Genomic DNA, 27,295 nt, shown 5'->3' on the forward strand with positions numbered 1-27,295 from the left:
GTTATACAGTTACACATTGTCCTTATGCTCTAAGGACTCAATCATACCAATAAGGCAGAGATGTCATAGGGGACGACATGGAGCTACACCATCCCTGCTATACACTCAGATGGGGCAGCTTATTCCCACTCTGCAAAGTGAAGTGCTTCATTGTTTCTGGCGACTAGTTGGTGGCAGGGCAGATTTATCCCTTCTGCACTCAGGCCCCTTTGGGCACCAGGCACACCCAGGGCTGAAATTAGGGAGCAGTACCTGCAATTGTGGGTAGCCCTTGGCAGACTACAGAGCCAAATTACTCTGGACCCAAACGGATAGCTACAACTCTAGCAGGGATTCTATTAATTTAAGCCACCACAAGAGAGTTTGTTTTAAGTGTAGCTAACTGATGGAAGGGAAGAAAATATTCAGCTAATCAGTTAAGTTCAGTAACCTGCAAATTCATAAGGAAGTTATTCTAACATGTTATATTTGTTATGCTGTCAGCAATTAAATAATAAATGTGACCAGCGTTTTTAACAACAAGACAGCAAGAGACCATAATAAGCAACACAAGTCAATCTTTATTGAAAACGGAAGTATTAATACATAACAATTCTTGTTACAATAAACGTGCTTTTAAGAATTTAAATCTGAGCTCATCTACTCGTTGGATTGCATAAAAATAAAAAAGTATGAATTTACACATAATTGAACTGGCTCAGAATGGAATCTCCACTCCTTTGTGTGTTGATGCAATAGTTCAATGCAGAAGTGAGTGATGCTTTAAAACTTATTCTGGAAGACAACATTTACCTAAACATAAAAAAGTACCAATATAACTGCTGTAAGACAGTTTTAAAAAAAGTCATAAAAAAGGAAACCTGTGCCTATTTCGTAACAAATAGAGAACTATTACTGGGGCCTCTTGTACTTCTGTTGCATGCACTCACCTTCCCCCCCCCCCCCTTTTTCAAATCGTAGATATGAGGGCAGCCAATAATAGCACTACAATAAAAAAAAACATTAACAAATCCATTCTACTTGAAACAAGTCTGTACAGCAGCCAGCTAAAGAAGCTTTCCCAGTTTGCCTGTTAAGTCCTAAAAGGCACAAGAGGCCTGGGAAAGTCACGTTCACTTTTTTGATGTTGGAGCTTCAGGCTATAAACTCTTCAGAATATTTGATATTACAAGTGGACCCTCAACGCTGTGGTAGTCTGATAATTCCAAATGTCACATTCAAGAGAAAAGGGAAGAGGTTTTTCTCTGCCAACTAAGCACTGTTCCTCCTCCATGCCAGCCCCCTCCTCCCCTCAACATTAGTGGCCTCATCACTTCTCATCTCCTCCCTACACACACACACAGGATAAACAGCAGCTGCTGGAAAGTCCTCACTAGCTTAGAAGAGGAAACCTTCAAACAGGCCTGAACATTCTGAATGAGGCGTGTTAGTGAAAAATGATCCCGTTTCCCTGCACTGTTTTCCTTATTAACACTCCCAACTGTGTGTACAGATGGCTTACAGTAAGTAAAATTTATCTGCTTAATGATTCCTTAATTAGAAATACATGGACAAGTTTAACTCTTCCTTATGTTTTCTAACAGGTTTTCCGTTAACAGAATGCATTTTAAACTGGGGATTAATGGATTGTTTCAAACCTCCACAAATAGTAAATTATCCTATAGTGACACCTGCTGGAGAAGAATGGGCATAAAATGTGTGTCTTTTCTACAAATACTGGCCCAAGCTTCTTTCTCTCGTTAGTTTCAAGTTATGCAAACAATAATCAGGACATCTGTCCTCTCTTCCCAGAAGTTTAACTGAAGTATCACCTCACTGTTTCTGTGACTGTAAGTGAGGGTTTCACATACAAAGTATTTTCTATTCTCTTATATGCTCTTAAACCTACAGTTAATGATGGTGTCACAAGATTGCTGCATTTCTCCATTCTGGCAAAATTAACATGTTTAAGGCCAAAACTAATGGTATCCAATACTACGTCCAAGCACTGGGGGAGCTATTCTGAGTCAAAATTCTGAAATGTTTTTGGCTCAGATACTGTAAGAGGCCTATTCCCTCTGTAGACATTAAGCTAGATTGCTCTGTAAAGACTAATCAATGTGGAGTACTCTGCTATACATATCTGTACCATGAACTATAAGTCAGAAAACACTAAGACATGGTGGTACTTAAGGGGCTTTTCAGTGGGTGAGGTGGTAGGAGGAAGGACTTCAACTGAATCCCAAATTATGAACTTTTGTCATCTATTGCTGCATCTAAGCCCTTAACTTGGATAGTACACTCAAAAAGCTTTCAAGAACAGCAATTCTGTAAGTCTTCTAAAACTTCAACAGGAAATGATTGGTTAAAATAAGTTTATAAACAAGATTTAAAATGATGAAGTTCTATTTCTTTCCTATTGGTTGGTTAATGACCACACTACAGATTAGGGCTACTAGCTTCTGATGCCCGTTATTTAGCCATTTTCAAGAATATCACTTGATTTCATTGCTACATTTAAGAGACACAATCAGATGTTACCAACACAGGGAACTCCTGAGCCTTAATACTTTGTTTAAATGCAACACTTGAAGTTAGATCCAAAATGTGTGTTGGACTTCTCTTGTATTATTGCTGTAATAGCTGTCTTCAATTATACATGTAAAGTAGTATTCTTTTTATTCTATAAAATAAAGCTGCCATAAAAGTTTCAGAGAAGCTTGATTTGAACTGGTTTCTACTGCACTAGAGCCCTTTCATTTTCCTGAAATCTCCAATGCAGCCACATACTGTGTCTATGTCTGTGCACGTAAAGCTATACAGGATTTTAAATAGGGAATGTAATAGAAAATGCAGGAGAGAATGTTTCATAAGACCCCCACTGTGTAATGTATGATTTTTATCCCAGTTTCATATCCATTTCTTTCCACTATTTGCCACAAAATGCCGTTACAATAGTTTATATACACACCGCCCCCTCCCCCACCACTGTGCTTTTGGTTACTCCCTTAAACTATTGGAGAACAGCTCAAACCTCCCATTAGTTTATATCACATCTGGAAGGTGCAATACCTTTTCTAAGGTACAATTTCCCCTTTGTGGATGAATCCCATAATGCAACTTAGAAAAAAGTGCTCAAGCAAGACACCCTAAATGTTATGGAATAGTACTATTAGGAGACAACAATTCCAAGGAAACATTTAGGAATCTGAAGTCAGAGCAAATATATAGGACTTTATATTCTTTCCATGACTATTTATCTAACACAGCATTCATGAAAGTTCTCTCCTAGGGTTTCAAAGCTTTGTTATCACTGGGAAACAAGACAGGAGACAGCAAAGCTTAAAACTTGTTCTCTCCCCGAGACAGCATTGTTTCTCACCTCAACTATTTTTATTAAAAACATACAAAGACAATGAAACTCTCACTCTAAACTAGCTAAACTGTATTAATGTTCACTGCAGCTTCCAGAGCACTTGACAAGTCAATGCTGCAAACCTATACACAAATGGAATTGTTAAAACAGACTTGAACAAAGCAGTACACATTCAAATGGTTTGTTTGGGGTAATTCTCTGCTCCATATATAAATATATGGAAATCCTTAAGCTGTAGTAAGTGCTCACGAGTAGTTTTAAAGTACTTATAGTTAACACCATAGTTATGTTATAGGCATTAGCAATAAGGGGTAGTCTGTTTACAGTGATCCATGCAAAATAATCCTAAACTTTATAAAACAAAACATGAAAGTAAAAAAATACGAAGAGTGCTTATTGTAAAAAATAGTTACTGAAGACTCTAACCTCTATGGGCATTCAGGTGCATACGCCTCCCACCATGCTAGAGTATGGGAATGGCAGCATTAAATCAGCACTGATGCTACCCTGAAGTAGCTGCCAAACCCATAGAAGGAGCAGACCACCCCAACACAAAGCCCAAGTAGATACACAACTTAAAAAAAAAAAAAAAAAAAAAAAATTACTTTTGGATGGAAATTAGACTACAAACACTACAGCCTGACATACCTTTATGTAAACTCTTAAAAGGGAACAACATTTTATAACTATTTACTGCATATTTTATTGCAGGTAGAATGTATGTGGAAAAAAATTGCATCTTACTGGAATCATAAATCAGGCAGGTTTCAGAAAAACCTTGATTTTTTTGTGCAATATTCAAATTTAAAAATTTAAAATCTTTCCCATAATGATTTTGGTATACAAATGGGTTCCAAGGCTAGCCCTTTATCCCCACAGCATTTGCTTTGAGGTACTTTTTAAAAATTGAAGCTGCGAGCAAGAATACCAGAAATGACTCATTGCAATGAAACACTAATCTGCAGTCAGTCTTAATTTGCATGCTTTCCAAATGCAATTGAGGTTAAAAAAAAAGGAAAACCCAACCATTACATTAACAATTTTGTAACCAATGAATGACTCCTACTATGATCAATTAGTTTTTCCTTAAAAAAAAAAGTTTCTGAAATCTCTACATTCTGACAGCCCTGCTATACTGCACCAATAAACCACATTGCATGTAATAAGCTAAAAGGAAATTGTGTTAAAATGGTTTGTTCCCCTTTAATACACTTAACAAGCTCCCAAATTTTCTTCAGGATAGTATGTAGTTGAACTCCTCCTGTTGGTTGTGGAAAACCCTAGCATTTCTTAAGTATTAGAAAAGCAAGCTGTGTCAACTGCACATACATTTTCAGCTGATTAGAACATTCTTTAGGGAAAAAACAGAATGGATTTCCTGGACTGAAGCCAAAAAAACCCTGATTCTCTCACCATGTATTTTTTTCAGGAGTCAGAATTCATTTTTATACATACATATATGGTGTTACCTCCTCATATGGGGCACAGATTTGCCTTAAGGATGTGGGCAGCTTGGAAGGCTGCTTTATTCACATTTTTAATTAACTGGCCACACAAAACTTCATTTATCATTCCATTCTGATCCTTAAGAATGTCCGGATAACACTGCATCCGTACAATAGAAATGAAAAGGTAAATGTGGTAAGCTAATTCTGTGCAGGATTTCTACAGCTCAGACTATTTCCAGTCGCTCCAATTTGTGTTAGCTGAATTTAATTCAAAAGGAATACATCACTTAAATAATTTTTCCCCTCCTTTTAACTCGCAACTGCAGCAACCCAAAAAGGTTGAAGCAGTTATCTAATGTATATTATGGTATTCTATAAAGAAATTCACTTTTGCAATACTACCTTTTAAGACCCTGCATATGTTACAACAGTGCATTAGTGATACAAGTTGTAAAATACTTTTCGGTTCCTTTGGATTTTCCATATGGTTTTTGCATCAGTCACTGCATGAGCTAGCTTTGTTTTTTTGTTGCCTTTTTTTTTTTTTAAACATGCATTCAACTAGATACGGATCAGAATAAGTTTATACTCCCTTTTTTATCATTATAATTAGCTAAAAAATTGCAAGACAGTCCACAAAACAGGATTTGCTTTAAGACTAACTGCTGGAGTTCCAAGATGTAAGATATGCCGCACTGGAAAAATCTTCAGTGATCTGGAATTAGTAGTGTTTAGCAAAGTGTTGAAAGCATTCAGAAGAAAGAAAGTCCTGGTTGGAGGCATGAGGGCTTCAGCACCAACTTTTAAACCTCAATTACTTGATTGCATATCTCCCATCTTCAAACCTACATTCAGAGAGAAAGAGGCAAGATAGATACTCAAGTAACATCCCAGAATCTAGTTTAATGTTGCAAACTCTACACTGGAATGCATTTAAAACAGACTATAACCTAATGCTACTTTGTAGCAGTTATGCTGTAAACCCACCATCCACTCACAGCCCTTTAAGTCGCCAACTGGGGTGAATCAGGGACAGCAGTTTTTATTACTAGAATATCTTACGTTGACTAGACTTTTTTAAAAAAGGTCACTGACAAAGTATTTGATTTAAAAATATTTATTGTTAGCTTTTGAATTTTCCCACTAAGGAATTTGTAGCGCACTCAAGTACTTCGTACTTCACTGCAGCAATTCTGAACGCAAGACCCTTTGTTTTCCCTCACACCCCCAACATCCACGGAGGTGTTATTTTTCTGTAGCTTTGGCAGTGAAGAGGTTTTCCTACAAATTTCATAGCCCAAATTCTGCCTCAAATGCTACTTATAACATGATTGCTGGCACAGATTTGGTACAAAAAAGGACTAGGTTTTAGGAAGCAAACCCCTCACTGACATTCCACGGACTTCACAAGCAAAAGAGAACAGACATTCCAGATTTTCCAAAATCCAAATAAAAATGGCTAACTGCTCCAAATGCAGGTAGTTTTTAATACCACCACCGAAGTGTTTTAAGTCAAAGCATAATACTTTTCTTTCACATCTCATTTGAAGAAAGTTGCTATATATTAAAGGCTAACAAAGCACTGAGCAACTGAAGAAATTACCATAAGAAAATCCGTAGTTACTTCATTCCAAATATATCAGTTTTAGTAATAAGATGTTTACAAAAAGACCCGTGCACACATTGTGTTTCATACGAATGACACTCCCTTCAGATAAGCTTATACTGGTGACGTTTAACAATCATTCCACTGCGATAATGCAGAAATTATACTGGTGACAACATGGTCCAGTGGCTATGATGCTGGCCAGGAGTCACAACTTATGCAAAAGCCACATATATAGGTCAGCAGAGCTAAGTGTTAGTCCCTGCTTGACCAATCATCTATTGTGGGACCCTAAAAAAGTCACTTTACTTCTTTGCCTCAGAAGAACAGGACAAAGGAAAGCATAAAACAAGATTTGCAGATGAAAAATGCTAGATGAGAGTTTATTATAATGGTCCCAATCCTATAGTTCACTCCAGCAAGGTTTCCCTGATGTCATTGGAAACTTTGTGCAAGCAAGGATTACAGAATCATTCCCGCACACTAGCTGCATATTGAAAGGTTATTGGTGGACAATGTGTACATTGTTATACGTAGCTTAATCATCCTTAACAATTCTTGTGGTCACAGCACATTGTCACTTTATGTACACATATAGCATTCTTAGCTGAAACGTGCTATTAGTGCAAAACACTTCAGATATTTAAGCCAATACCACTGAAGGGGTAGCAGTAGCGGTAGCTTCTTTTTACAGATCTGAGAACTGAGGAACAGATATTAAATGCCTTATTCAAAGGGCACACATTGAGCCCATGGCAGAATCAGAATATATCAGCGAGCTCCTGACTTCCAATCATAGAAATGGGCACCGAAAATAGGGGACAGTTAGATTTTGTCTTAACTTGTTGTAAACATTTAACAGAGCAATAAATGAAGGGAGCCAGCCTGATTCTGCTCTCACACTGGTTTTATAAACATGTAATTTACACTAGTGGAGTTACTCCTGATTTGCACTGTTGAAATGTGAGCAGAATCAGGCCCCCAAAAGAGTAAGAACAATAAGCCACGTTAATTTTAAGCAGCACTCTCCCATTAAAACTAAAAAAAAGATGTATAATACGCTGGCTTCATAAATTAGTTAATTGTTTTATCAGTAGAAATCTAGAGCAGATTTCACAAGTCTTTTTTTCTCCATGTGTAGTTTAAACTGTGCTACAGGCTGTAATGATTTTTCCATGAAAACTGTAAACAGCTCAAATTTAAATTTAAACCCACCTGAATTTATGTGATAGGAATTATCAGTTTCTTATGCTTACTAGTTAGTAGCCTCTCTTTCTGGGAAATGTTCATCACGAAGGAAATATTAAGTGCCCCTTTATTTATGCTGATCCAAATAGCCCCCTTATTTAAGCTGATCCAACTTCCATGTTTTACATATTTTTTTCACTCATGGATCAGAGTGTTGTTGGATTCAGGAATTGTCACAAAACCCAAATCACTGAGCAAACTAGCCTCTGTTTCACATGGACCCAACAGGGCCTGGGATTCATCAAACCTAACATTTCTACAGCTATGTAAATTAAAATGCTGTATTTTGAGAAATAGATCATTTTGGATTCTATATACAGGCACCAATGAGATGAATATGCAGAAAAAGGAAGTCTCAGCAGAAGACAGACACACTGTGTTTAAAAAAATCCTTCCTCCTACACAACTTAATCAAAATGAACTGACATTTATATACAGGCCACTGTTTCAACTGTAGGCACCGGTAACTTACGCTGCCAGAATAATCACCACTGTGGGGGCACATAGCTATAGGTTGGTGTTCCTGGAGCCCGATATGTGGGCATAGTAACTGGATGAGGGGCTACTGGAGTTGGGGAATGAGTTGTCAACAAAGTACCTAAGAGAAACAAAACATTTTTATATTAAATATTTTTCACAAATATGCCTTTCATCACTTATTAAATGGTCAACTGAAAACCAAAATCATATTAATCAGAACTTGTACATCTTTTGACATATACCAATGTGAAACTTGTGAATCTCTATCTTAGCATTTTCAATTCCGTCTACCTTCCTTCAAATGTTTATGCAACAAGAGCACTTTGATATTCTCTCCAATGCACATTTAGATACTTTTCAAATAGCGAATAACTACTTAGCAGCAACTCCAAATCATAAGCACACATTATACACCAAAAAAATACTCTTCCTCACAGCAGGCTGTGTGTGCTGTAGGAACACCTGATGCAAAAGGAAATTGACTAGGGTAAGTATAATTTAGTTCCTGTCTGTGCAAATGGGTTTTATAGATGGAGAGACTATAGAAGGCAACAGACTGGGACCTCGGAATCCGAACTGTTTCCTTCTACAGCACTTCACGTTCAAATTACTAATGTTTAGTTGCTGCTGGTTACCCCACACTCAAAAAAGAAAACTGGGGAAAACACAAAGGTAATGAAGAGAGCCCACGGTGCTGGTCCTGAAAAAATATCCCCACCAGGGCTGTGGGATACCCGAGGTTAGAAAGCTGAAATCTGTAGTTGAGTAATCCAGAAGACTACCATGTAACAATCATTAGTTCACCTTGGTTTGCCCATCTGAAAACTTGGAAGATATCGTAGAGCAGCAGTGGTGTGGGGAAAAATAGAACTCTTACACTGTTGATGCTTAAACAACAGCGTCACTCAAAATTCTGGGGAGAAGCACCCCAAGTATATAATTCTGGACTAGAAACAGACTTGTTTCTGAGACATTTCATCAAAGACACCAATTTCTTCAGATTGACAAAGTCGCTCAAGTTCTAACAAAGTTTAGGGTTAATGTAGCCAGGACTGCGTGTTTTGTAACAGTTTTAGGGAACAATGTTACAACCTAGGTCTTAGTTATAAAACGATGTTGTTCTGATAACACTAAAAAAACATGTTAGCATATGGGCACCAGTAACTGACAGTCAAATGTGCTGACCACAGATGTACTTGCATTATGTCCAGGCCCTAAAACCTTCCCTCTGGAAGTGCAGCTTGGGTGTACTTGGCAGTTCTGACCAATGATTCTCTATCTGATTAACTAGAATGGAGAGTTTACTTAGCACTGGGAAAGAGAACTGTACTCTTTAATTCCCAAACCCCAAGTGACTAGAGGAACAAAAGCCCCTCTTGATGATCTCTTGGGCAGTGCTGCAGTTAGAATGCCACGTCAGATTTCCTTGGTTTCAATGTTTCTATGCTGCTTACTTGGCCTGATCCAGAGTACTAGGATTTTGTAGTTAGAATGGCTTAAAATTTATATACAAGCACACAAACATCTCTCAAACAAAATTAGTGGTTGTGGGAAACCTATAACTGCAGTACATTTCTGGTAAGGCCTTAACATGTAATGCATCCATACTGTACGAAATGGACCACAAACTGAAACTATACTTCATCAAAAAGCGTAAGCAATATAAATCAATCTACCTGCTGACATTGCCATAGTGGTCCCAGCCACCATTCCCATAGTCACACCATTTCCTCTTGGTGGTGGAATTGGAGCAGGATACATAGTTGCTGGCATGCCATTAGGCTGCACAACTGTGGTGTGATGGATTACGTGGGGTGGTGCTGCATATAAAGGCTGCGTGTAGTAAGTGCCTTGCTGTTGGAAAAGAAAATAAGTAAACCTAAGTATATTTTCACTATCACATGTACTGAAAGCAATAATTCAACCTTTGAGATGTTCACGGCAGCAATGTGTTATTCAAGGAATAGGAGTCTGATGTAGATCAGGGACTGGAGACAGAATACTTAAACACTCAAACAGAGAAACTAAAACTTCAGGGTTGAAAAAGAGGGTTTTTCAGCAACTAACTACTGGTTGGCAGCCAAAACACCAAAATACAACCTCTCTCTAGAATTAAGCTGTTTTGTCTCTTCCTCTGCATCTGGATTTTGTGCGTTTGTCCCCTCCCCTCTCATGCCCTGGGGATCCTTCAAGGTTGCTCTCCCTAAAGGCAATAAACCACCTGGCTGAGGATTGGGTGTGTCTTCTTCCAGAATCAGAAGCCCTAAAAGGTTACTAGAGTGCAACATGAAGCAGCTTTCTTCCCGAAGGGCCCAAGTAGACCACTTCAGAGTACTGCCAAGGCCCTGCAAGCACGTTTACGTAAATATTACAACATGCTATACCCTGACTCCTAAGGGCAGCTCACTTTTCCTAGTCAGTTTTATCTAGCCCTGCCCCAGCTCTTTCCTCCTTGCTTCTACTTCTAACCTCTCCATAGCATCACACTTATGCCACTGTATCCTAGATACTTGTCTAGTGATGCAGAAGACTGAAACCGATGCTATCATCAGTTTCATTATGCTGCTTCAGCTGGGTCCTGGGGGAAGTACTCTGTATGGAACCATCACTCTTTGGAAGGTCAGGAAAAGCTGTCTCTATCCCACAACACTGAACAATCATGCTTCTGTTCCTGTTTTCACCATTGCACAGTAGGAGAAGTGGAGTGAAACTGACCAATACAGCATCAGTGTGATCCTGCTATTCCTGCATAAAGGAGCAACAGCAGCTGCCACAATCCTCTTATAGCAGCACTTTGAAGGAGGGGTTAAGAACTTAAGAAAAGGAGTGCCCAAAATTTATTTTCCAAGTCTAGACATAGGCACTTTTGCAATTTTACCTGAAGAGATTTGGAAGCTAACCTGCTATTTTTACAAGTGACTTAGGCACTTAGACTCTTAAGTCTCACTGATTTTCAAGTTTCCAACTTTTGATTTTCATGTTTCTAACTTGCATAATGTGGCTTAAACACTTTTCAAAATTAGGTGACCTATTTAGATAACTAAAGCTAACATTTTCAAATGTGCTGAACACAAGCTCACATGGACTTTAATGAGTCCCTCAACACTTTTGAAAAATAATGCTATGTACTCAGATGTCTAAATCTGGACTCAGAAGCCTAATTTTAGGCACCCGTTTTTTAAACTCTTGACTTTAGTGTACTAATATAGGATCATAGAACTGGAAGGGACCTCAAGAGATCATCTAGTCCAGTCCCATGGACTCATTGCAGGACTAAGTATTATCTAGACCACCCCGACAGGTGTTTGTCTAAACTGCTCTTAAAAATCTCCAATAATGGAGATTCCACAACCTTCCTGGGCAATTTATTCTGGTGCCTAACTGCCCAAACAGTTAGGAAGTTTTTCCTTATGTCTCACCTAAACTGCCCTTGCTGCAATTTAAGCCCATTGCTTCTTGTCCTATTCTCAGAAGTTAGAGAATAATTTTTCTGCCTCCTCCTTCTGAACACCTTTTGTGTATTTGCAAACTTATGTCCCCTCCCTCCGAGTCTTTTCTTCTCCACACTAAACAAACCCTTCCCCCGGCCCCACTCCTCAATCTTCCCTCACAGGTCATGTTTTCTAGACCTTTAATAATTTTCATTGCTCTTCTCTGGACTTTCTCCAATTTGTCCACATCTTTCATGAAATGTTGCACCCACAACTGGACAGAATACTCCAGTTGAGGCCTAATCAGCGCAGAGTAGAGCAAAAGAATTACAAGGGAGAAGCCCATCACTGTGCACAAAATAAATATACATGCTGGACAGGGAATTAAGTTTTTCTTATATACACGAAGCACTTTGGTAACAAACCCTCAAAACAGGTAGAAATACGCGGTCATCTTTATTTCATGAAACAAAACATTTAGAGTTTAAAAGTTTACAATGCATGCTAAAAGCAAGCTACTATTTGAACTGGCACAAAACAGTTGAGCTTTACTTTTTACCTGTGCATATGGATTCTGCTGTGGATAGGCACTTCGAACCGGATACACAGCTGTCTGGTAGGGATTGGGTGATGAAGAATAAGGTGGCACTGCACCACTGGTGGGTGAACAGGATACTTTATATGGTGTTCCTGGTGTATAACCTGAAAAAAAGGCAAGTCTGCTTTAAAGCACCCTAGGCAAGACAATGAACAGAGTACTGTGTACTAAAGTTTGAGACTAATATAATTGAATTCATTATTCTTAACCCTCGTGTTTCACATTTATCTTATTCAGTATGATATTTTATCATCAATACCTATGCACAAATTCTTAAAAGGCATTAGTCACATAGGGACAAATATAGTCAGTAATACCTGACTGCCTGTCGATCAACTAATTCACATAACTCGTTCCAATTAACTAATGGACATAAGTAAACTGCTTTCCTTCAGACTATGAAGAATCCAAAGACCCTCCTGGACTGAGTCAAGTGCGCCAATGAACATAAGGAAGGTGGCAGAATGGAAAAGTAATGCCAAACGTGGCCACGCTCTGATGTTGAGGAGAGGAAGGAGGCAGTACAACACATTTGGCTTTTGGCATCTAGAAAACATGTCTTAACTAGGATCTCTTTCAAGTCTACTTCATGCTGTAAACTCACATTTGTTACGACACTGATGAGAAGTTTAGCTCCACCATAATGGGTACGTCTATTTTGATCAAAATGGCTTGGAATGCATTAAATGCTAACCAAGTTCCCAGCACACACCAATAATCATTACAATCAATGATCTCTTTGCAAAGAAGAAATCTCAGCAGAAAACTATGCAATGGCAGAACTACCCTACTCTACAGGTTAGAACTATTTTAAATGGTTAGAAGGGCTTCTCAAACATTTTGGAGGGGTACAGTGACACCTCCCGCTTGCATCTTCCATTTTTAAGTTACTTTTAATGATATTTCCTTGCCACTTAACAGCAAAGGCCAACATTTTCAGACTTAGATGCCTAAACTAAATTTTTAAAATTTGGACTTCAGTGGTTAAATGTTAAAGAAAGATACAAATAACATAAGCACCTAAGTCACTTAAGAGCTTAAATGCCATTTTAAAAATGGCACTTGTGTACTTACATTTTATTGGTATTCAATAATAAACACCTTTATATAATTTGTGTGCAGACAAGCTCCTAATGATCTCCTACGAATTTTTTTAAAATAGATTGATAAAAGGCTTGATGCCACCAGAATGCTTTTACACATCTCGTGAGGTCCATAGAAGTGAGCCTCCCTCTCAGGCATGTTAGGAGCTATGCAGTTATTACCCAGATATGCAGTGACTGAGGCATATGCTCTTGGCTCAGACTCCGAACACCTGAAAGGCATAAGTTCCTTGGGTCTACTCAGTGGGTATGGAGACTTAGGATAATGGAGACAATGTCTGACAGGGCATATAGAAGAACAGTGAGAAGCAGCAACATAACTGCTGACCGTGAGCCTTAATTGGCAGAAGCTAGAATATGAACACCCTCTGTCAGCAGTGCATACCTCTGCCAATGGAAGGTGGGGCCATACTATGAACAGCCCTGGACTGACTGCTCTGAGGGGAGAAGGAGGAGACCAAGGCTTCAAGTCGCACACACAAGTCCCTCATGCTGAACTATAGAATTGGTATTCCCAGTAAGGACACTTTCTGGCCTTGCCTAATGTGGTATGGCTCCATGGAGCTGATGCAAAGTGCTCTGTGTTAACTCTAAGAGAGCCACCAGTGGGTACCAAAAACAGAATCCAGTGACTGGTCCATCTTGCCTTAGACGTTAGAAGTCCATTGGTTATAGTTGTGCAGCTACTTAAAACTTGAGTTTCTGTATAAGTTTTGTGCAGTTTAAGTATTTGCTTCAAATAGAGAAGATATTAAGTGTTAATGTACTGACTCGCAAGGGATCGGTGACTGTCATCCTCCTGGGGAAAGTTAGTTGTTTTTTTTAAACAGGAATTTCTGGCTAATACCAAGAGCCTAATGAAGCTGTGTGTCTTAAGTAGAAAAATCTGGACTTAATATTTTAAAATTTTTAAAATAATTTTTAAAAAGTAACCAAAAATAATAGCTGACTATTACTTCTGAAAGAAGAGCTCTAGGTTTCCCCATTCAGCAGTTAAGAAACTCATGTTGTTAGCATTGAGTAAAATTGGTATGCTTGAGGATGGTGAACAAAGGGGTACTTATATCCAGTTTTAATCATTCCCTACAAAAGTGAAAAATATTTCCTTAATCAAACGTAGAACAAGTTCTACTTTAATAAACATGTTGCAAGTTCCACTCATTCAATAACGCATGTCAGAAAGACAAACGGCCAAATATTAAATGAGAACAAACTGAAGAGCTGTGGATAAAAATTAATCAAGACCTTAATTTGGTAAGTACATCATATGCTATCTATTTTTATATAGGATAATTATGCCCGATTGCGTGTGACTATCCAGAGCCCAAATCTACATACACAATGGCTCTTAAACCACTGTCTGCAGAGAACTAGCAGTTCACAGAACCAATTCCAGTCATCCGTGTACCCACATGGTGCTTCTGGCTTCTTCTCCTTGCTTTCAAGGAGAAGCTAAGAAGCCTACAAAGCAGCAGTCGTCACTGGAGCCACTATAAGGAGTTGCAACAGGACTTGGATATTAAAACTAAACAACAGAGGGCTCTTAAGTTATCTCCATCGTCCTTAACACTCCAAGGCATAGGTATTTCTCAGCAAAGTGATAAGAGTTTTGACCAGGGCATGAATGACAGGCCTCCTGCCAGGGTGGATAAAAATCAATGATTTAAAAACAATAAATAATCAATCGGATTTTTTTATTTAAATCGGAATTTTTTGATAAAAAGGTTTTTTCCCCTGAAAAAGCAATCTAAAGGTAGTTTTAATTAAGATACATTATAGCTCAAAGATATCTCACCATGGAATAGAAATTATAAATTCTAACTCTCCAGCATGAGACAATATATTCATGTAATGTTTAAGCAAAGTTTTGTAAATGAGTTCCAATAGTTCATGGATTAGGGACCCAATCTTATGGGGTTTCAGGGGCTTCTGTATAGATTATTTAGGTTAATCTTTCTATCTACCCCATGGAACTCAGTGCTCAAGCTAGAAGATACCATCAGAGATGCTTAGTTTTGCAATTCTCAAACTGTGGATTTTTGTCTCCAGCGATAACACGCTTATTAACAGCAAAAATGTTTTTAAACAAACAATATATAGAGGTGAGAAATAACAGACCTCAACTCTACTGTCCCTCTGCAAATGTGTGGACACAGAGTCAAACCCTTCTCTCTAAAAGTGCAAAGTTTCAAAAAGTTCAATGAATATAAGATTGTTGGGGGTGGAATAGATCTGGACAAGAAGAAGTCTGGAGATAAGTGTGAGAAGGGAGGGACAGACAGTAGAAACAAGAGAGAAACTGTTTGAGCAGCATATTTCAGAAGTCTTGAAGTCTCTCTCAGTGTAGTCTTCATTGATTTGAGATCTACCATACCATTCTCTCACTAGAAGGGAAAACTATAATGGCAACAGGCCATAAAAGAGACCCAGTTTGGGAATAAGAACCATTCAAGAAATATAGGTTTGCTGATGATGTTTTAAAGAAAGTCACACCAGTGAACTGGTGGAAGTCACTTAAGAACTTGTATCCAGAGATTGTTGAAGTGATAATCTCACTTTTAACAGCAGTAGCTTCTTCTGCCAGTATAGAAAGAATATTTTCTTCCTTTGGACTAATTCATTCCAAATTGAGAAATTGTTTGGGACCTGAAAAAGCAGGAAAACTTGTTTTTCTTTTCCAGATTCTGAACAAACAGGAAAATGAAGGTGAAGATGACTGAGTTAGCTGCAGAGCCAATATTTTTAAGTTTCTCATGTTGACCTGGCTGACAGTCATATTTTTAAAAAAGTTAAATAATTTCATTTATTTTAATTAAAAACAATTTTAACAAAAACAAACCTGATTTTAAAAAACTTGAATGTTCAACTGAATTCAAAAATTCGTATGCTTGTTTTGTTAAAATATATGTTAGCTGTTGAAGAAAAAAAATCCAGAATACATAATGTTGTTTTAGTTAAATAAAACAATTTAAATGTCTGTCTGGTGATGTTCTCCTCCTAATACAGCATGGCAAGAAAATCCTCCAAAATTAATGATTAAGCTGTTGAACTGGAGATAGTTCACCTCCAAATGACTTCATAAATATCTGCTTCAATTACCTTTGGTAAATGAAATAACCAATCATTCGTTTTCTGATATAGTTGTAAAACTAATCTGAAAAGTTTTCAAAAATAAATCACTTTAAAAATGCATAATGTGTACCTTCTAAAAATGAAACCTACATCTATCTCTGAATTGTGAAGAATATGTATTAAGGTTATAACAACCAACAAGAACGCACTTATGTAGAAATCCATGATTAAATCGAGTCTTCCTGACTACTGATTTAAATCAAATAACACCCTGTCTCCTGCCTTGTACATACAAGGCGTAGAGTTATCATTGAGGCAATCTTAGGCATGGGGGACTTAACGACAATGCATGTTGATAGATATGTTCATCGAGGGTCCTCTATTCCCATGCCAAATGCTACCTCTGCCTGGGGAGATGGCAGCTGTGAACAGAAACCAGCAGTCTAGAGTTAAGGACTTTGGCACTGATGTATCAGAGGGCTGCTGTACCTCTCTGCACCTCCTGGATTCTGTGTTTCCAGAGACACAGTGCCCTATTTGATAAGCTGGAGTTCAGTATGACCAATTCATCACCTCAATACACCGGAGGCTTAGAGGCCTTGGTTTCATTGCAGACAAGAAATAAGGTAGTCTGGTGGGATTCTGAGCTTTTTTAAAGAAAAAAAGTTATGCTTATAAGCTACCCTGCCTCAAATTCAAGATCCAACTGACAAAGGCAAGCAGAAACCAGTACTTTACCTGCTGTGCCTTTAGACAGTAATTCAGGGAAGGGACCCGAGATGTGCCAAAGAAACCACTGTCCAGTTCCATGTACAGTAATATTATAAATATAGAACCTGTGCACAGTTTAGATTACTTACTCTCTGCCCTAGCACATGCTGCCATTCTCTTCTATGCAATAAGTGAGAGACAAGTTGATGAGTCATTAAAACTCATAGCCCTGCAAATAAACACCATGTTTCGAGGCATTAACTATGTAAGTACTTACTGACTTGTCACAAAGTCTGAGAATAGCTCTGTTTGCCCTGTGAGAAATAAGGTACCCCCTAAATTTAAAGTCACTTGTCCAAGTCTTGTGAGTTGGTAATTACCCTCAGTTGTAAGACTATGACTGCATTCTATTTGTCAGAGCTGTCCCTGGAAGCTAATAGAATAATACTTTAGAACTTCCTTGTAAAAACTACAAGTTTGTTAGTATGAAGAGTAGAAGGACCAAATTATATTCCTAGGTACCACATATTGTTTTCCACAAATTATAACTAGACATTCAAGGCCAATTTTGGAGAAGTACATGACTACTTCTGAAATTCTGGCCCATAACGGATTCAAGTGGAGGGGCGCTTGAAGGTGCACAGACAAAAACTTGGTAAAATCAGAATGGTATTACTGAATATTGAACTACAGGAGTAACTACAACCATACTTTATGTAATGAGAGTCATGAATAGTACAAATGACAAGCTTCCCAGAGCCAGACCTAACATCTACTGTCTACTTCCTAGAGCAGCAGTTTGCAGAATGTCAGGCATCACTTAATTTTTTTAAGGTAAACTTAAGACTTAAATTAAGATTAGTATGCAAGATTAGCTTGCATTGCCTGAAAAAAATTATTGTGGAACCACACTGTGTTGACCTGTCCAGGCTGACTGGCCCTTTAAGAGGAGTTAGGCTCAGCTTGGCTTGTGACATAGCATTTAATTTTCATCTTATCCTCATCTGGTGACTCAATTACTAACAAATGATCTCACCTATGAAAAGGTCAGGGAGAACTACATAAAGAGGGAAGAGAACTCACTGAGGGAAGAGTTTCCTCTGTCTGGAAAGTGCCTGATGAAGGCAGGCTGGAGAGACAGGGAGCAATTAGGTTCCTCTGGGAGGCTGTGGAATAGGGCCTGTAAGAAGCAGAGAGGTCCTTGGGAAAACTGCTGGAGTCCTTGGGGAGGAAAGGCAGTGAGGAAACTTGCTTGGAAGAAGAGCCTCCAGGGAGAAAAAAAACCCATGGGTGGCAGTACTCAGCTAAAGGAGCAAAGAAGGAACTCTGCAGTCCCCAAGAAGACAGGTGAAGAGAGGGAACTTCAATGTAGCCTGAGAGAGACAGAAGAATCCCTGTTGTTGATGTGGATTCTTTGGTTGCACTTTTGTTACTCCAGAAGGGGACACAACTTGAAAGAGGTGACCTAGCTGGAGAACAACGCTATGGAAGAGGTAGCCAGACAGGCCATTGCATAGCCGAAGAAATTATCAGCAGGGGGCACTGGAAATGAAGACCCCAGCGATGGCAGGCTCCGACACCAGTGGTTTCTTACATGGCCCATTTATGAATTAGGCTCTTCATACAAATTCCTCTCCTTCAATCCTCCCAATTAATTTTTCATTGCTGCCCTCCCCTTCTCTTCCCCCTCACCCCCAAGTCATCTTTGGTATGCTTTACACATCTATCGATAAATCCTACATTTTTCTAGATAAGTTGTATAGCAATATGCAAACGAATAAACAGACTACTTTTTCTCCACTATCCTTCTTCCTTTCATTGCTAATGTAGATTTATGCAAGCCATAATATTTTACAAAGGACAGTAAACAATTTCTTATCTGTATGCAATATCCCTTTTCAAAAAGAGTCTAAGGTTCCCTTTCCGAGTGTATCCTTCTGTTATGATTAGAGATTAATTTAACAGCTACTATCAGTTTCTCATTCATTCCAATAGTAATAGTATGCTCATCACATTGAGGGATTCTTCCAGAGATTCTCTCACTTCTGTTTGTTGGCCCCTGTGCATTTCTTCTTTTCTCCCCAAATCCCTCCTCCTGCCTGCCCCTTAGCAGAGCAGTATGAGAGCACTGTTCCTAAACACAGCTCTTTCCCCACAACCCAGTAGGAACACAATAGTAAAACTGTCCAGAATCATAGCTGTTTCACCCTGCTCCTAGAATTGTTGGACAATCACCGTATGCAGGAGCATGACAGGCACAACGATCCTGTGGTAGGAAGGGGCACGTAGAATTTAGGAGGTGAAAGATCAGAGGAGGTGATAAAAGGGTATATTCCAGACACCTTTCTGAAAGAGGAAGGGAAGAGACTTACTGAGGGACATGGAAATAAAGGGAAATATCCAGAGGGTCAGGTCAGAAGGGACTAGGGAAAGAGGTAATCAAAAATTTTTGTAAGGATTTTAATTACCTAATACTTGTCACTGGCAACTGAATAACTCAAACCTCCCCAAAAACAAGTTAAAGTCCTCCCTTATCTATAACAGGGGACTGCATGTGGACACTGTGTAAACATCCCCAGATGCAAAAACTGAAGTCACCGGTTAGTTTGGAAGACCACCATTTTATGCTATTTTCAAAGTAAAAGAAAACTTTATGCATTTCTCCTCACCCCCAATTTTAAATGATTCTGATGTAGACAGAGTTTTTGAGTATTTCTAAGCAATAAGTATTTTATGCATACCTGTTTGGAAGGTAGGATTTGCTCCTGGGTACATGTTGGGGGAATAGGCAGGGGCAGCTGCTGCATAGCCCATTGGGAAACCAGCTATGACAGAAGAGAACAATTCCAGGTTATTTTCTACATAAGCAACACAGTGTGACTATATGCCTTGTTCTTAGAGAATTTGTTGTGCATGATACTTTTTGACCAAAGAACAACAAAACGTTGCAATGTTTTGAAATTCATGTGACCACTAATTGGGAAGAAAAGCTAAAAAGCATAGTAAGCCATAGTTCCCATTTCTCAACCCCCTTCTGTCCCTGGAACACACTTTCAGCAAAAGCCTGAATTAGCCAGCTCACTACTAATTGCAGTCAGATTGCAAGCTTTAGTATTAAATAATCAAAAACAACATCAAACACTAAAATGCAATAAGACTACTGAACTCAGAGTGAGCCCTTTTTTCACTCTGTAAAAAGAGAAGAAATACAAGTGTAAGTGACTCATTTCCTGGATCACAGTTTCCCAAACTGGACAGTAAAAGCCAACTTTAACCCTCCAGAATATCTTGTTTTTATTTAACCTAGATTTGTCTCTGCTTTTAGATGTCAGTTATACTCCTATCGTTTTAACCACCCACAATGACACGCAGCAGTTACAATCTGTGATTCACTCTGCCACAGTGGCAAAATGCTGTGTTGAACCCTTGACACTGATCTACACAATTACCGTGACTGAACCAACGTCAAGAAAGACAGGAACCAAGTTCTAAGATGATAACAGCACATAGTGAAAGATCATCAGGGTGGACTGATTTAAATAATAATTAAAATTGATAACTTAAACCAGCAAGCAGGAAACCTTGATTTAAATCCATTTCAATAGTGTTTTGCATTTGTATTTTGTAGTTATTTTCCTTGGTCGGTAACCATTAAAACATGTTAACTTACAACTAAATACAGCCTTTATGCTAAATGTGGTGCTTCTTTTTGCTAACCGGGAGGATACCTATATCTATACACTTATTAAGCAGTAATTGCTTCAGTTACATTTATTCAAATTCTTAATTTTTACATTTTTTGTTACATTAATAAAGAATTCATTTCTTCTTTACTACAAAACTTTTTACTTGTGATTTCATAGAATCATAGAATATCAGGGTTGGAAGGGACCTCAGGAGGTCATCTAGTCCAACCCCCTGTTCAAAGCAGGGCCAATCCCCAACTAAATCATGCCAGCCAGGGCTTTGCAAGCCTGACCTTAAAAACCTCAAACGAAGGAGATTCCACCACCTCCCTAGGTAATCCATTCCAGTGCTTCACCACCCTCCTGGCGAAAAAGTTTTTCCTAATATCCAACCTAAACCTCCCCCACTGCAACTTGAGACCATTACTCCTTGTTCTGTCATCTGCTACCATTGAGAACAGTCTAGGTCAGAGGCGGGCAAACTACGGCCCATGGGCCACATCCGGCCCACTAGACCGTCCTGCCCAGTCCCTGAGCTCCTGGCCGGGGAGGTTAGCTCCCGGCCCCTCTCTCACTGTCCCCCGCAGCCTCAGTGCGCCGCCAGCGCTCTGGCCCGTTCCTCCTGCCGGGCAGCACGGCTGGCTCCAGCCAGACAGTGGGGTTGCGAGCTCCTGCCGCTCTTAGCAGCATGGTAAGGGGGAGGGGAGCAGAGGGATTGGACAAGGGGCAGGGGGTTCCAGAGGGCAGTCAGGGGATGGGGACCGGGGGCTTGGATAGGCATGGGAGACCCAGGGGGCCTGTCAGGGGTGTGGATAGGGGTCAGGGCAGTCAGGAGATAGGGAGCAGGGGAAGGTTGGATAGGGCAGAGATTTTGAAAAAGGGATCAGGGGACGGGGGGGTTGGATAGGCATGGGAGTCCCGGGGGGCCTGTCTGGGGGTGGGTGTGTGGATAGGGATCGGGGCAGTTGGGGGACAGGGAGCAGGGTGAGCTGGATATGGGCTGGAGTCCCGGGGGGGGGGGGGGGGAGGTTGTTAGGGCTGGGGGCGGTCAGGGGACGAGGAGCAGGGGGGTGGATGGGTCAGGGGTTCTGCGGAGGGTAGTCAGGGCGCGGGAAGGGGCGGATAGGAGGCGGGGGCCAGACCACTTGGGGAGACACAGCCTTCCCTACCCAGCCCTCCATAGAGTTTCACAACGCCGATGTGGCCCTCGGGTCAAAAAGTTTGCCCACCCCGGTCTAGATCCATCCTCTTTGGAACTCCCTTTCAGGTAGTTGAAAGCAGCTATCAAATCCCCTTCTTCTCTTCTGCAGACTAAATAATCCCAGTTTCCTCAGCCTCTCCTCATTTGTATCAAGCTCTATTTGGATGGAAATCCAATGCAACTAAATGCATAAAAACAGCATTTTAAGCTTTTTTGTTCAATAAAACTAGCTTAAAATGTGCTGGACACAATAAATCATCATCAAAACATGGTTTTCCTTTCAAAAATGATTAAACAAAGAAATATCAGCAGTTAGTGAAGTGACTGGTTTTGGTCCTCATGTCCTTCAAGATTTTAGCAGCTCTCATCCTCTCACTTTGTTTCTATTCATAGACTGGAGAGGAAAAAAGCTTTCTTGCTTTTTCAACTCCCAACTTTGAACCAGTCATTCAATTTGTTCCATTCAATAAACTGGAAAGAAAATATTCTTTCTGCATCTGCAGTAGAGGGCACTGTTGGCAAAAGCTTGTTTGTCACTTCAACAAGCTTTGGTTCCAGGTGTTTAGCCAGCGACTTCATCAGTTCAGTGGTTTGACTTTCTTAAAAAATTGGCCGCAAACACTACTGCTTTTTCTATTAGATAATTGTAGGCCTTGACATACGTTGTCAAATTTCAAACTTTAGAAAGTTTTTAAAATCTGATTTTAAAATGATTTTTTTTGTATTTAAAAGAAAATATTTTTATCCATAGTGTCAACAAATGACTGAGGGTTACAAAACTATATTATTTCACTAACTTCAGGTGTTAATTAAAAACCAAATGCTTTAATTATAAACTTGACACCTAACACTACTATTTTTAAAGTTGTATTAGCTTTTCAATCCTCAATTCTTATTTTATAGGCTTAGCTCCACAGTAAAAATTCCGACGGAACTAAAACAAGACACTCCTAGAGGAAATTACTCATATGAAATGTAAACAAACAGCACAATGTAAGTAGCAGATTAAGCAACTTCTTCCCACAACCCACTAGTCTTTAAATCAAATGTTTTCATTCTTGACTACTCATGTGTTACTGTAATCCTTCCTAAATACCCTTCTTAACAGTTTTAGTCCCAAAAACCCTTTCCCGTGTTTGGTATTTATACAGACATCACTGCCTTTAGATAAAGTATGCCTTCTAAAAATAGAGACCAGTTCAGCATCAGAACATCCTGCTAAATTCAGCAGTTTTGAACAGAGAATCAGTGGTCTTATCAAAAAGGAGGCCAGAGATGTTTTAGTCATGCAGTGACTAAAAGTGTCTATATTTTATTAAACACATCCCAGCCTTCATCATTTACTTAACAGAGCATGTTTTGTACCCTTTAAACCTGAACTAGACAAGATATAGTAATTTAATTTAATCTGTCAATATACCACTTTACAGCATTAGATTTACCTGAGATTTTTATAAATCATTTTATCAATTTAACTGAATTCATCCTGTTTAATTCCCTGAATGATTAACTGAAATATGAAAAATCTATATTCAGACAACACAAAGCTAAATAAAACCAGTAAACAAAGCTTGGCACTAAATATATATTCAAACACTAAAAAGAAAAAATTAGTAAAAGTTCTGAGGTTACTATCCTGTTTAAAATTAAATGATGAAATTGACAATTTAGGTTACTAACTAAATGTACTATAATCTACTAAAAATCAATTAAATTTGCTACATCAGAGAGTCATCAAGTTTTAATAAATTTACAGGATACAGCTTTAACTACCATATATACTCTTTCATTAGCCCATTCGTTTAAAAGCCAACCCCCCAAGATGGATAGGTAAAAATAGTAAAAACTATGACCCTTTCATAAGCTGACTCTACATTTCAGGGGTTGGCAAACTTTGGCTCCCAGCCCATCAGGGTAAGCCACTGGCAGTTTGGGACATTTTGTTTACCTGGAGCATCTGCAGGCATGGAGCCCCAGAGCTGAGGGGCTCCATGCCTGCAGATGCTCCAGGTAAACAAAACGACAATGTATTAGATATTCAATTCAATGATTTCAGAGTTTAAAATCATCTAATTTTGGTGTAGGCCCATTTATAAACTGACCCCTGCTCTTTGATGAGTCACTTTTTTACCAAAAATATTCAGCTTATGAATGAGTATATACGGTACACACATTTTTGAAATGTATATACTTTGTCTTATACAGTAAAGATTTTGCCTCAATTTCTTCTGGCTTCTGTTTAGTTAGCAGGTGCAGAGAAAATACTCTCTGTTTGGACTAGTTCATTCACAGTTGAGAAACTGAGTTGAAAGAACAGCAACACTTGTTTTTCCTCTTCCAATCTATGAATAAAGGCAAGTGGAAGGGGATGAGATCTACCAATTCTAAAAACAAAATAGAGAAGGGCCGGATTTTCCCCAAGGTATTTAGGCACCTAAAGATGCATATAATACCAACTACCTGTTACCTTTTTCATCTATCGATCCCAAAGTGCTTTACAAAGGTGATCAATATCATGGGGAAACAGATAAGTACTTCTAAAAATCACATTAAGCACCTAAGCATGTCAGGAGCCTAAGTAACTCCCACTGATCTGAAGGGAACTCAGCAACCTCTTGCTCAGGTGCTTCTGAAAAATCCCACTATGCACCTATCTGCATCTTCAGGCACCTAAATTCCTTTGAAAATCTGGCCCCTGGTGATCAGAAACAATCAACTCACTAACTACAGTTAATATTTCCTTTGTTTAAATGAGTTTTAAACATGTGTTACACTCTCTCTTTAGGTATCCAGCTCATTTAAGGTTATTTTATTTAACAAAAAATTTTAAAATACTGATTTTGTAAGTTAATTCCAATTTCCATCTCATGTAGCCTGACAAATTCTAAGTAAAAAAATCTAAAATACATAATTCACCATTTTCTAACAGAATAAACGTAAAAAAATAGACTCTGAATAAACTTGTTTGGCTATAGAATTGCTTAAACAAGTGTGTGTGGGTATCTTGTATACTCCTAGTTAGCAAAAAGTACCAAATTTAGTGTTGTAAAGACTACATTTGGTTGCAAATATGTTTTATGGTTATACTAATCAAAAAATAAACCTTTTCTTAGGAAAATAATTGAAGTACAAATGCAAAACACAATTTAAAAATCAAATTATTTAAAAGTTTGCAGCTTGCCGATTTAAATCATGATGAAAATCATGCACCCTGGATGGAAAGCTGTAACATCAATTAAAGTAAGTAATATAATAACCAATGAAAATGATAGCAACGTTTTTCAAAGACTGTTTCTATAGCCGTTCAACTCTGAAATATTCTGTACAGCAACTGTTGAACTATTATTTTAAGTTATTTCAATAACCTGAAGTCTTACTAGACACATGAACTTTGTTATAGTGAGGGCTGGCAATTTCCCATGGGAAAAACTAGTTTAGGACAGGGTGCTGGTAAATACCATCTTAAACTTGATTCAAAGAGAGAAACTGGGAAAAACTGCATTAATATCTAGCAGGTTCAGCAAGTCTTCTCAAACAAGTCTTCTCAAACTCCAGATACATCCATTCAGAACTGAGAAATAAGCTTGGTCTATCCCAGGGGTTGGCAACATTTTAGAAGTGGTGTACAGAGTCTTCATTTATTCACTTTAATTTAAGGTTTCGCGTGCCAATAATACATTTTAACATATTTTAGGTCTCTCTCTCTAAGTCTGTATGTTATACAACTAAACTATTGTCGTATGTAAACAAGGTTTTCAAAACATTTAATCAGCTTCATTTAAAATTAAATTAAAATGCTGATCTTACGCCACCGGGCTGCTCAGCCCGTTGCTGGCCTGGGGTTCCATTCCCCTAGGCTGGCAGTGGGCTGAGCGGGGCCTGTGGGCAGGAGCCCGGCTGGCAAGGGGCAGGCAGCCAGAACCCCAGACCGGCAGCGGGCTGAGCGGGGCTGACGGCCAGGACCCCAGACCAGCAGCGGGCTGAGCAGCTCAACCCGCTGCCGCTCAGCCCGCTGTCCGTCTGGGGTTCCATCCGCCGGCTCCTGCCAGCCAGGGTCCCGGCTGCCGGCCCTGCTCAGCCTGCTGCCAGTCTGGAGTCACGGCCCTATCCACATAGAGTAGGTACCTACCTTCTCCCTGGTTCTAGCCACTCTCTTCCTCTTTCTGCACTGCGATGAAGGTGGGAGCGTGCTGAGAACAGGGCTGGGGGTGAAGGAGCAGGCTGGAGGTTGGGGTGCAGGGTCTGGCAGGAGCTAGAATGAGGGAGGGGGCTCAGGGTTGGGGCAGGAGTTTTGGGTGTGGAGCGCTTACCTCAGCAGCTCCCATTTGGTGCGAGGGGTGCAGGTGGGAATGGGGGGAGCCATGCAGGAGCTCCCGTTTAGTGCTCAGGGTGGGATTGGGGATGTGGGGGATGCAGGAGTCAGGGCAGGGGGCTGGGTATGTGGGGGGGGGGGGGGGAATGCCAGAGTCAGGGCTGGGTGTGTGAGAGGAGGGTTCAGGGGTCAGGGCAGAGGGCTGGAGTGTGTGGGCTGAGGTCCTGGGGGTCTCCCAGCCCCCTGCCCTGAGCGGCTCACAGCAGGGGGCTGGAGGGGATATGCCCCGATTCCACACCCTTCTCCAAGGTCCCCAAAGCAGAGAGAGGCGGCTCCGCTTTTACCTCTCCCCCTCCATAGCAAGGGCCATCAGCTGATCAGCCGCAGGGAGGGAGGGAGGAGGAGGAACCCAGCAAGCTGGGGGAAGAGGCGGGGGAAGGGAGAAGCTTGCCTGCCCTGCAAGGAGAGAGCGGTGGGGGGTCCAGCAGAGAGTAGCGTGCCATAGATTGCCAACCCCTGGTCTATCCACTACACCAATGTTGATCTTCTGCTACAGAATGCTGTATGGACAAATGGACCTGGACAGGTAATCTGCAACTCTGCATGTTTCTGCTTAATGCTTCAAGCCTACAACTCTGAATTGTCATTTTCATGTAATCAAATGTTTGACTTTTGTTTATACAATATTAAACTGAAATGAGCCATGACATGTATAATTTCTTTGAGAAAATACTGAACCAAAATGTACACAGACATTCCGAAGGTCAGTATTATAAATTACATATAGTAATATTGCACCCCCTGAAGTTTTGAGTTGTACAACCCTAAATTAATCTACAAATCCACTGCCTTATGTAACCACAATTTGAATATGTAATTGAGACTAAATGTAATGTGGTGTGCATTAATGAAAGATTTTAAAACAGAAAATGCCTTAAATGGGACTAACTAGTTTTTCCTGGGGCAGTAAAAACCATAATTTTATTTCCTTGTCATAGTAGTCAACAAAATATTTACAGTTGGAAGATTTAGCAGAAGAATAGG

The 27,295-nt window shown here is 39.6% G+C and overlaps 1 protein-coding gene across 3 annotated transcripts in view; it reads right to left on the reverse strand.

Annotated features, from left to right (window-relative positions):
- Positions 1-540: 540 nt before the first annotated feature.
- The window catches only part of FAM168B (family with sequence similarity 168 member B), a 35,766-nt gene continuing 9,011 nt past the window's right edge, over positions 541-27,295 (reverse strand). For 2 of the 3 annotated variants that reach the window (XM_038415900.2, XM_043492845.1), the window contains 5 exons: positions 19,794-19,877; positions 12,128-12,270; positions 9,814-9,991; positions 8,130-8,255; positions 5,508-5,648 (listed from right to left, as the gene is read on the reverse strand). In XM_038415900.2, the coding sequence (XP_038271828.1) occupies positions 8,143-8,255; positions 9,814-9,991; positions 12,128-12,270; positions 19,794-19,877 (518 nt within the window). In that variant the 3' untranslated portion in view covers positions 5,508-5,648; positions 8,130-8,142. Of the gene's footprint in view, positions 5,649-8,129; positions 8,256-9,813; positions 9,992-12,127; positions 12,271-19,793; positions 19,878-27,295 lie in introns of all 3 variants that reach the window. The other variant, XM_043492846.1, reaches the window with a different exon arrangement.

The sequence above is a fragment of the Dermochelys coriacea genome, chromosome 9 (genome assembly GCF_009764565.3).
Source record: "Dermochelys coriacea isolate rDerCor1 chromosome 9, rDerCor1.pri.v4, whole genome shotgun sequence".
Taxonomy (NCBI): domain Eukaryota; kingdom Metazoa; phylum Chordata; order Testudines; family Dermochelyidae; genus Dermochelys; species Dermochelys coriacea.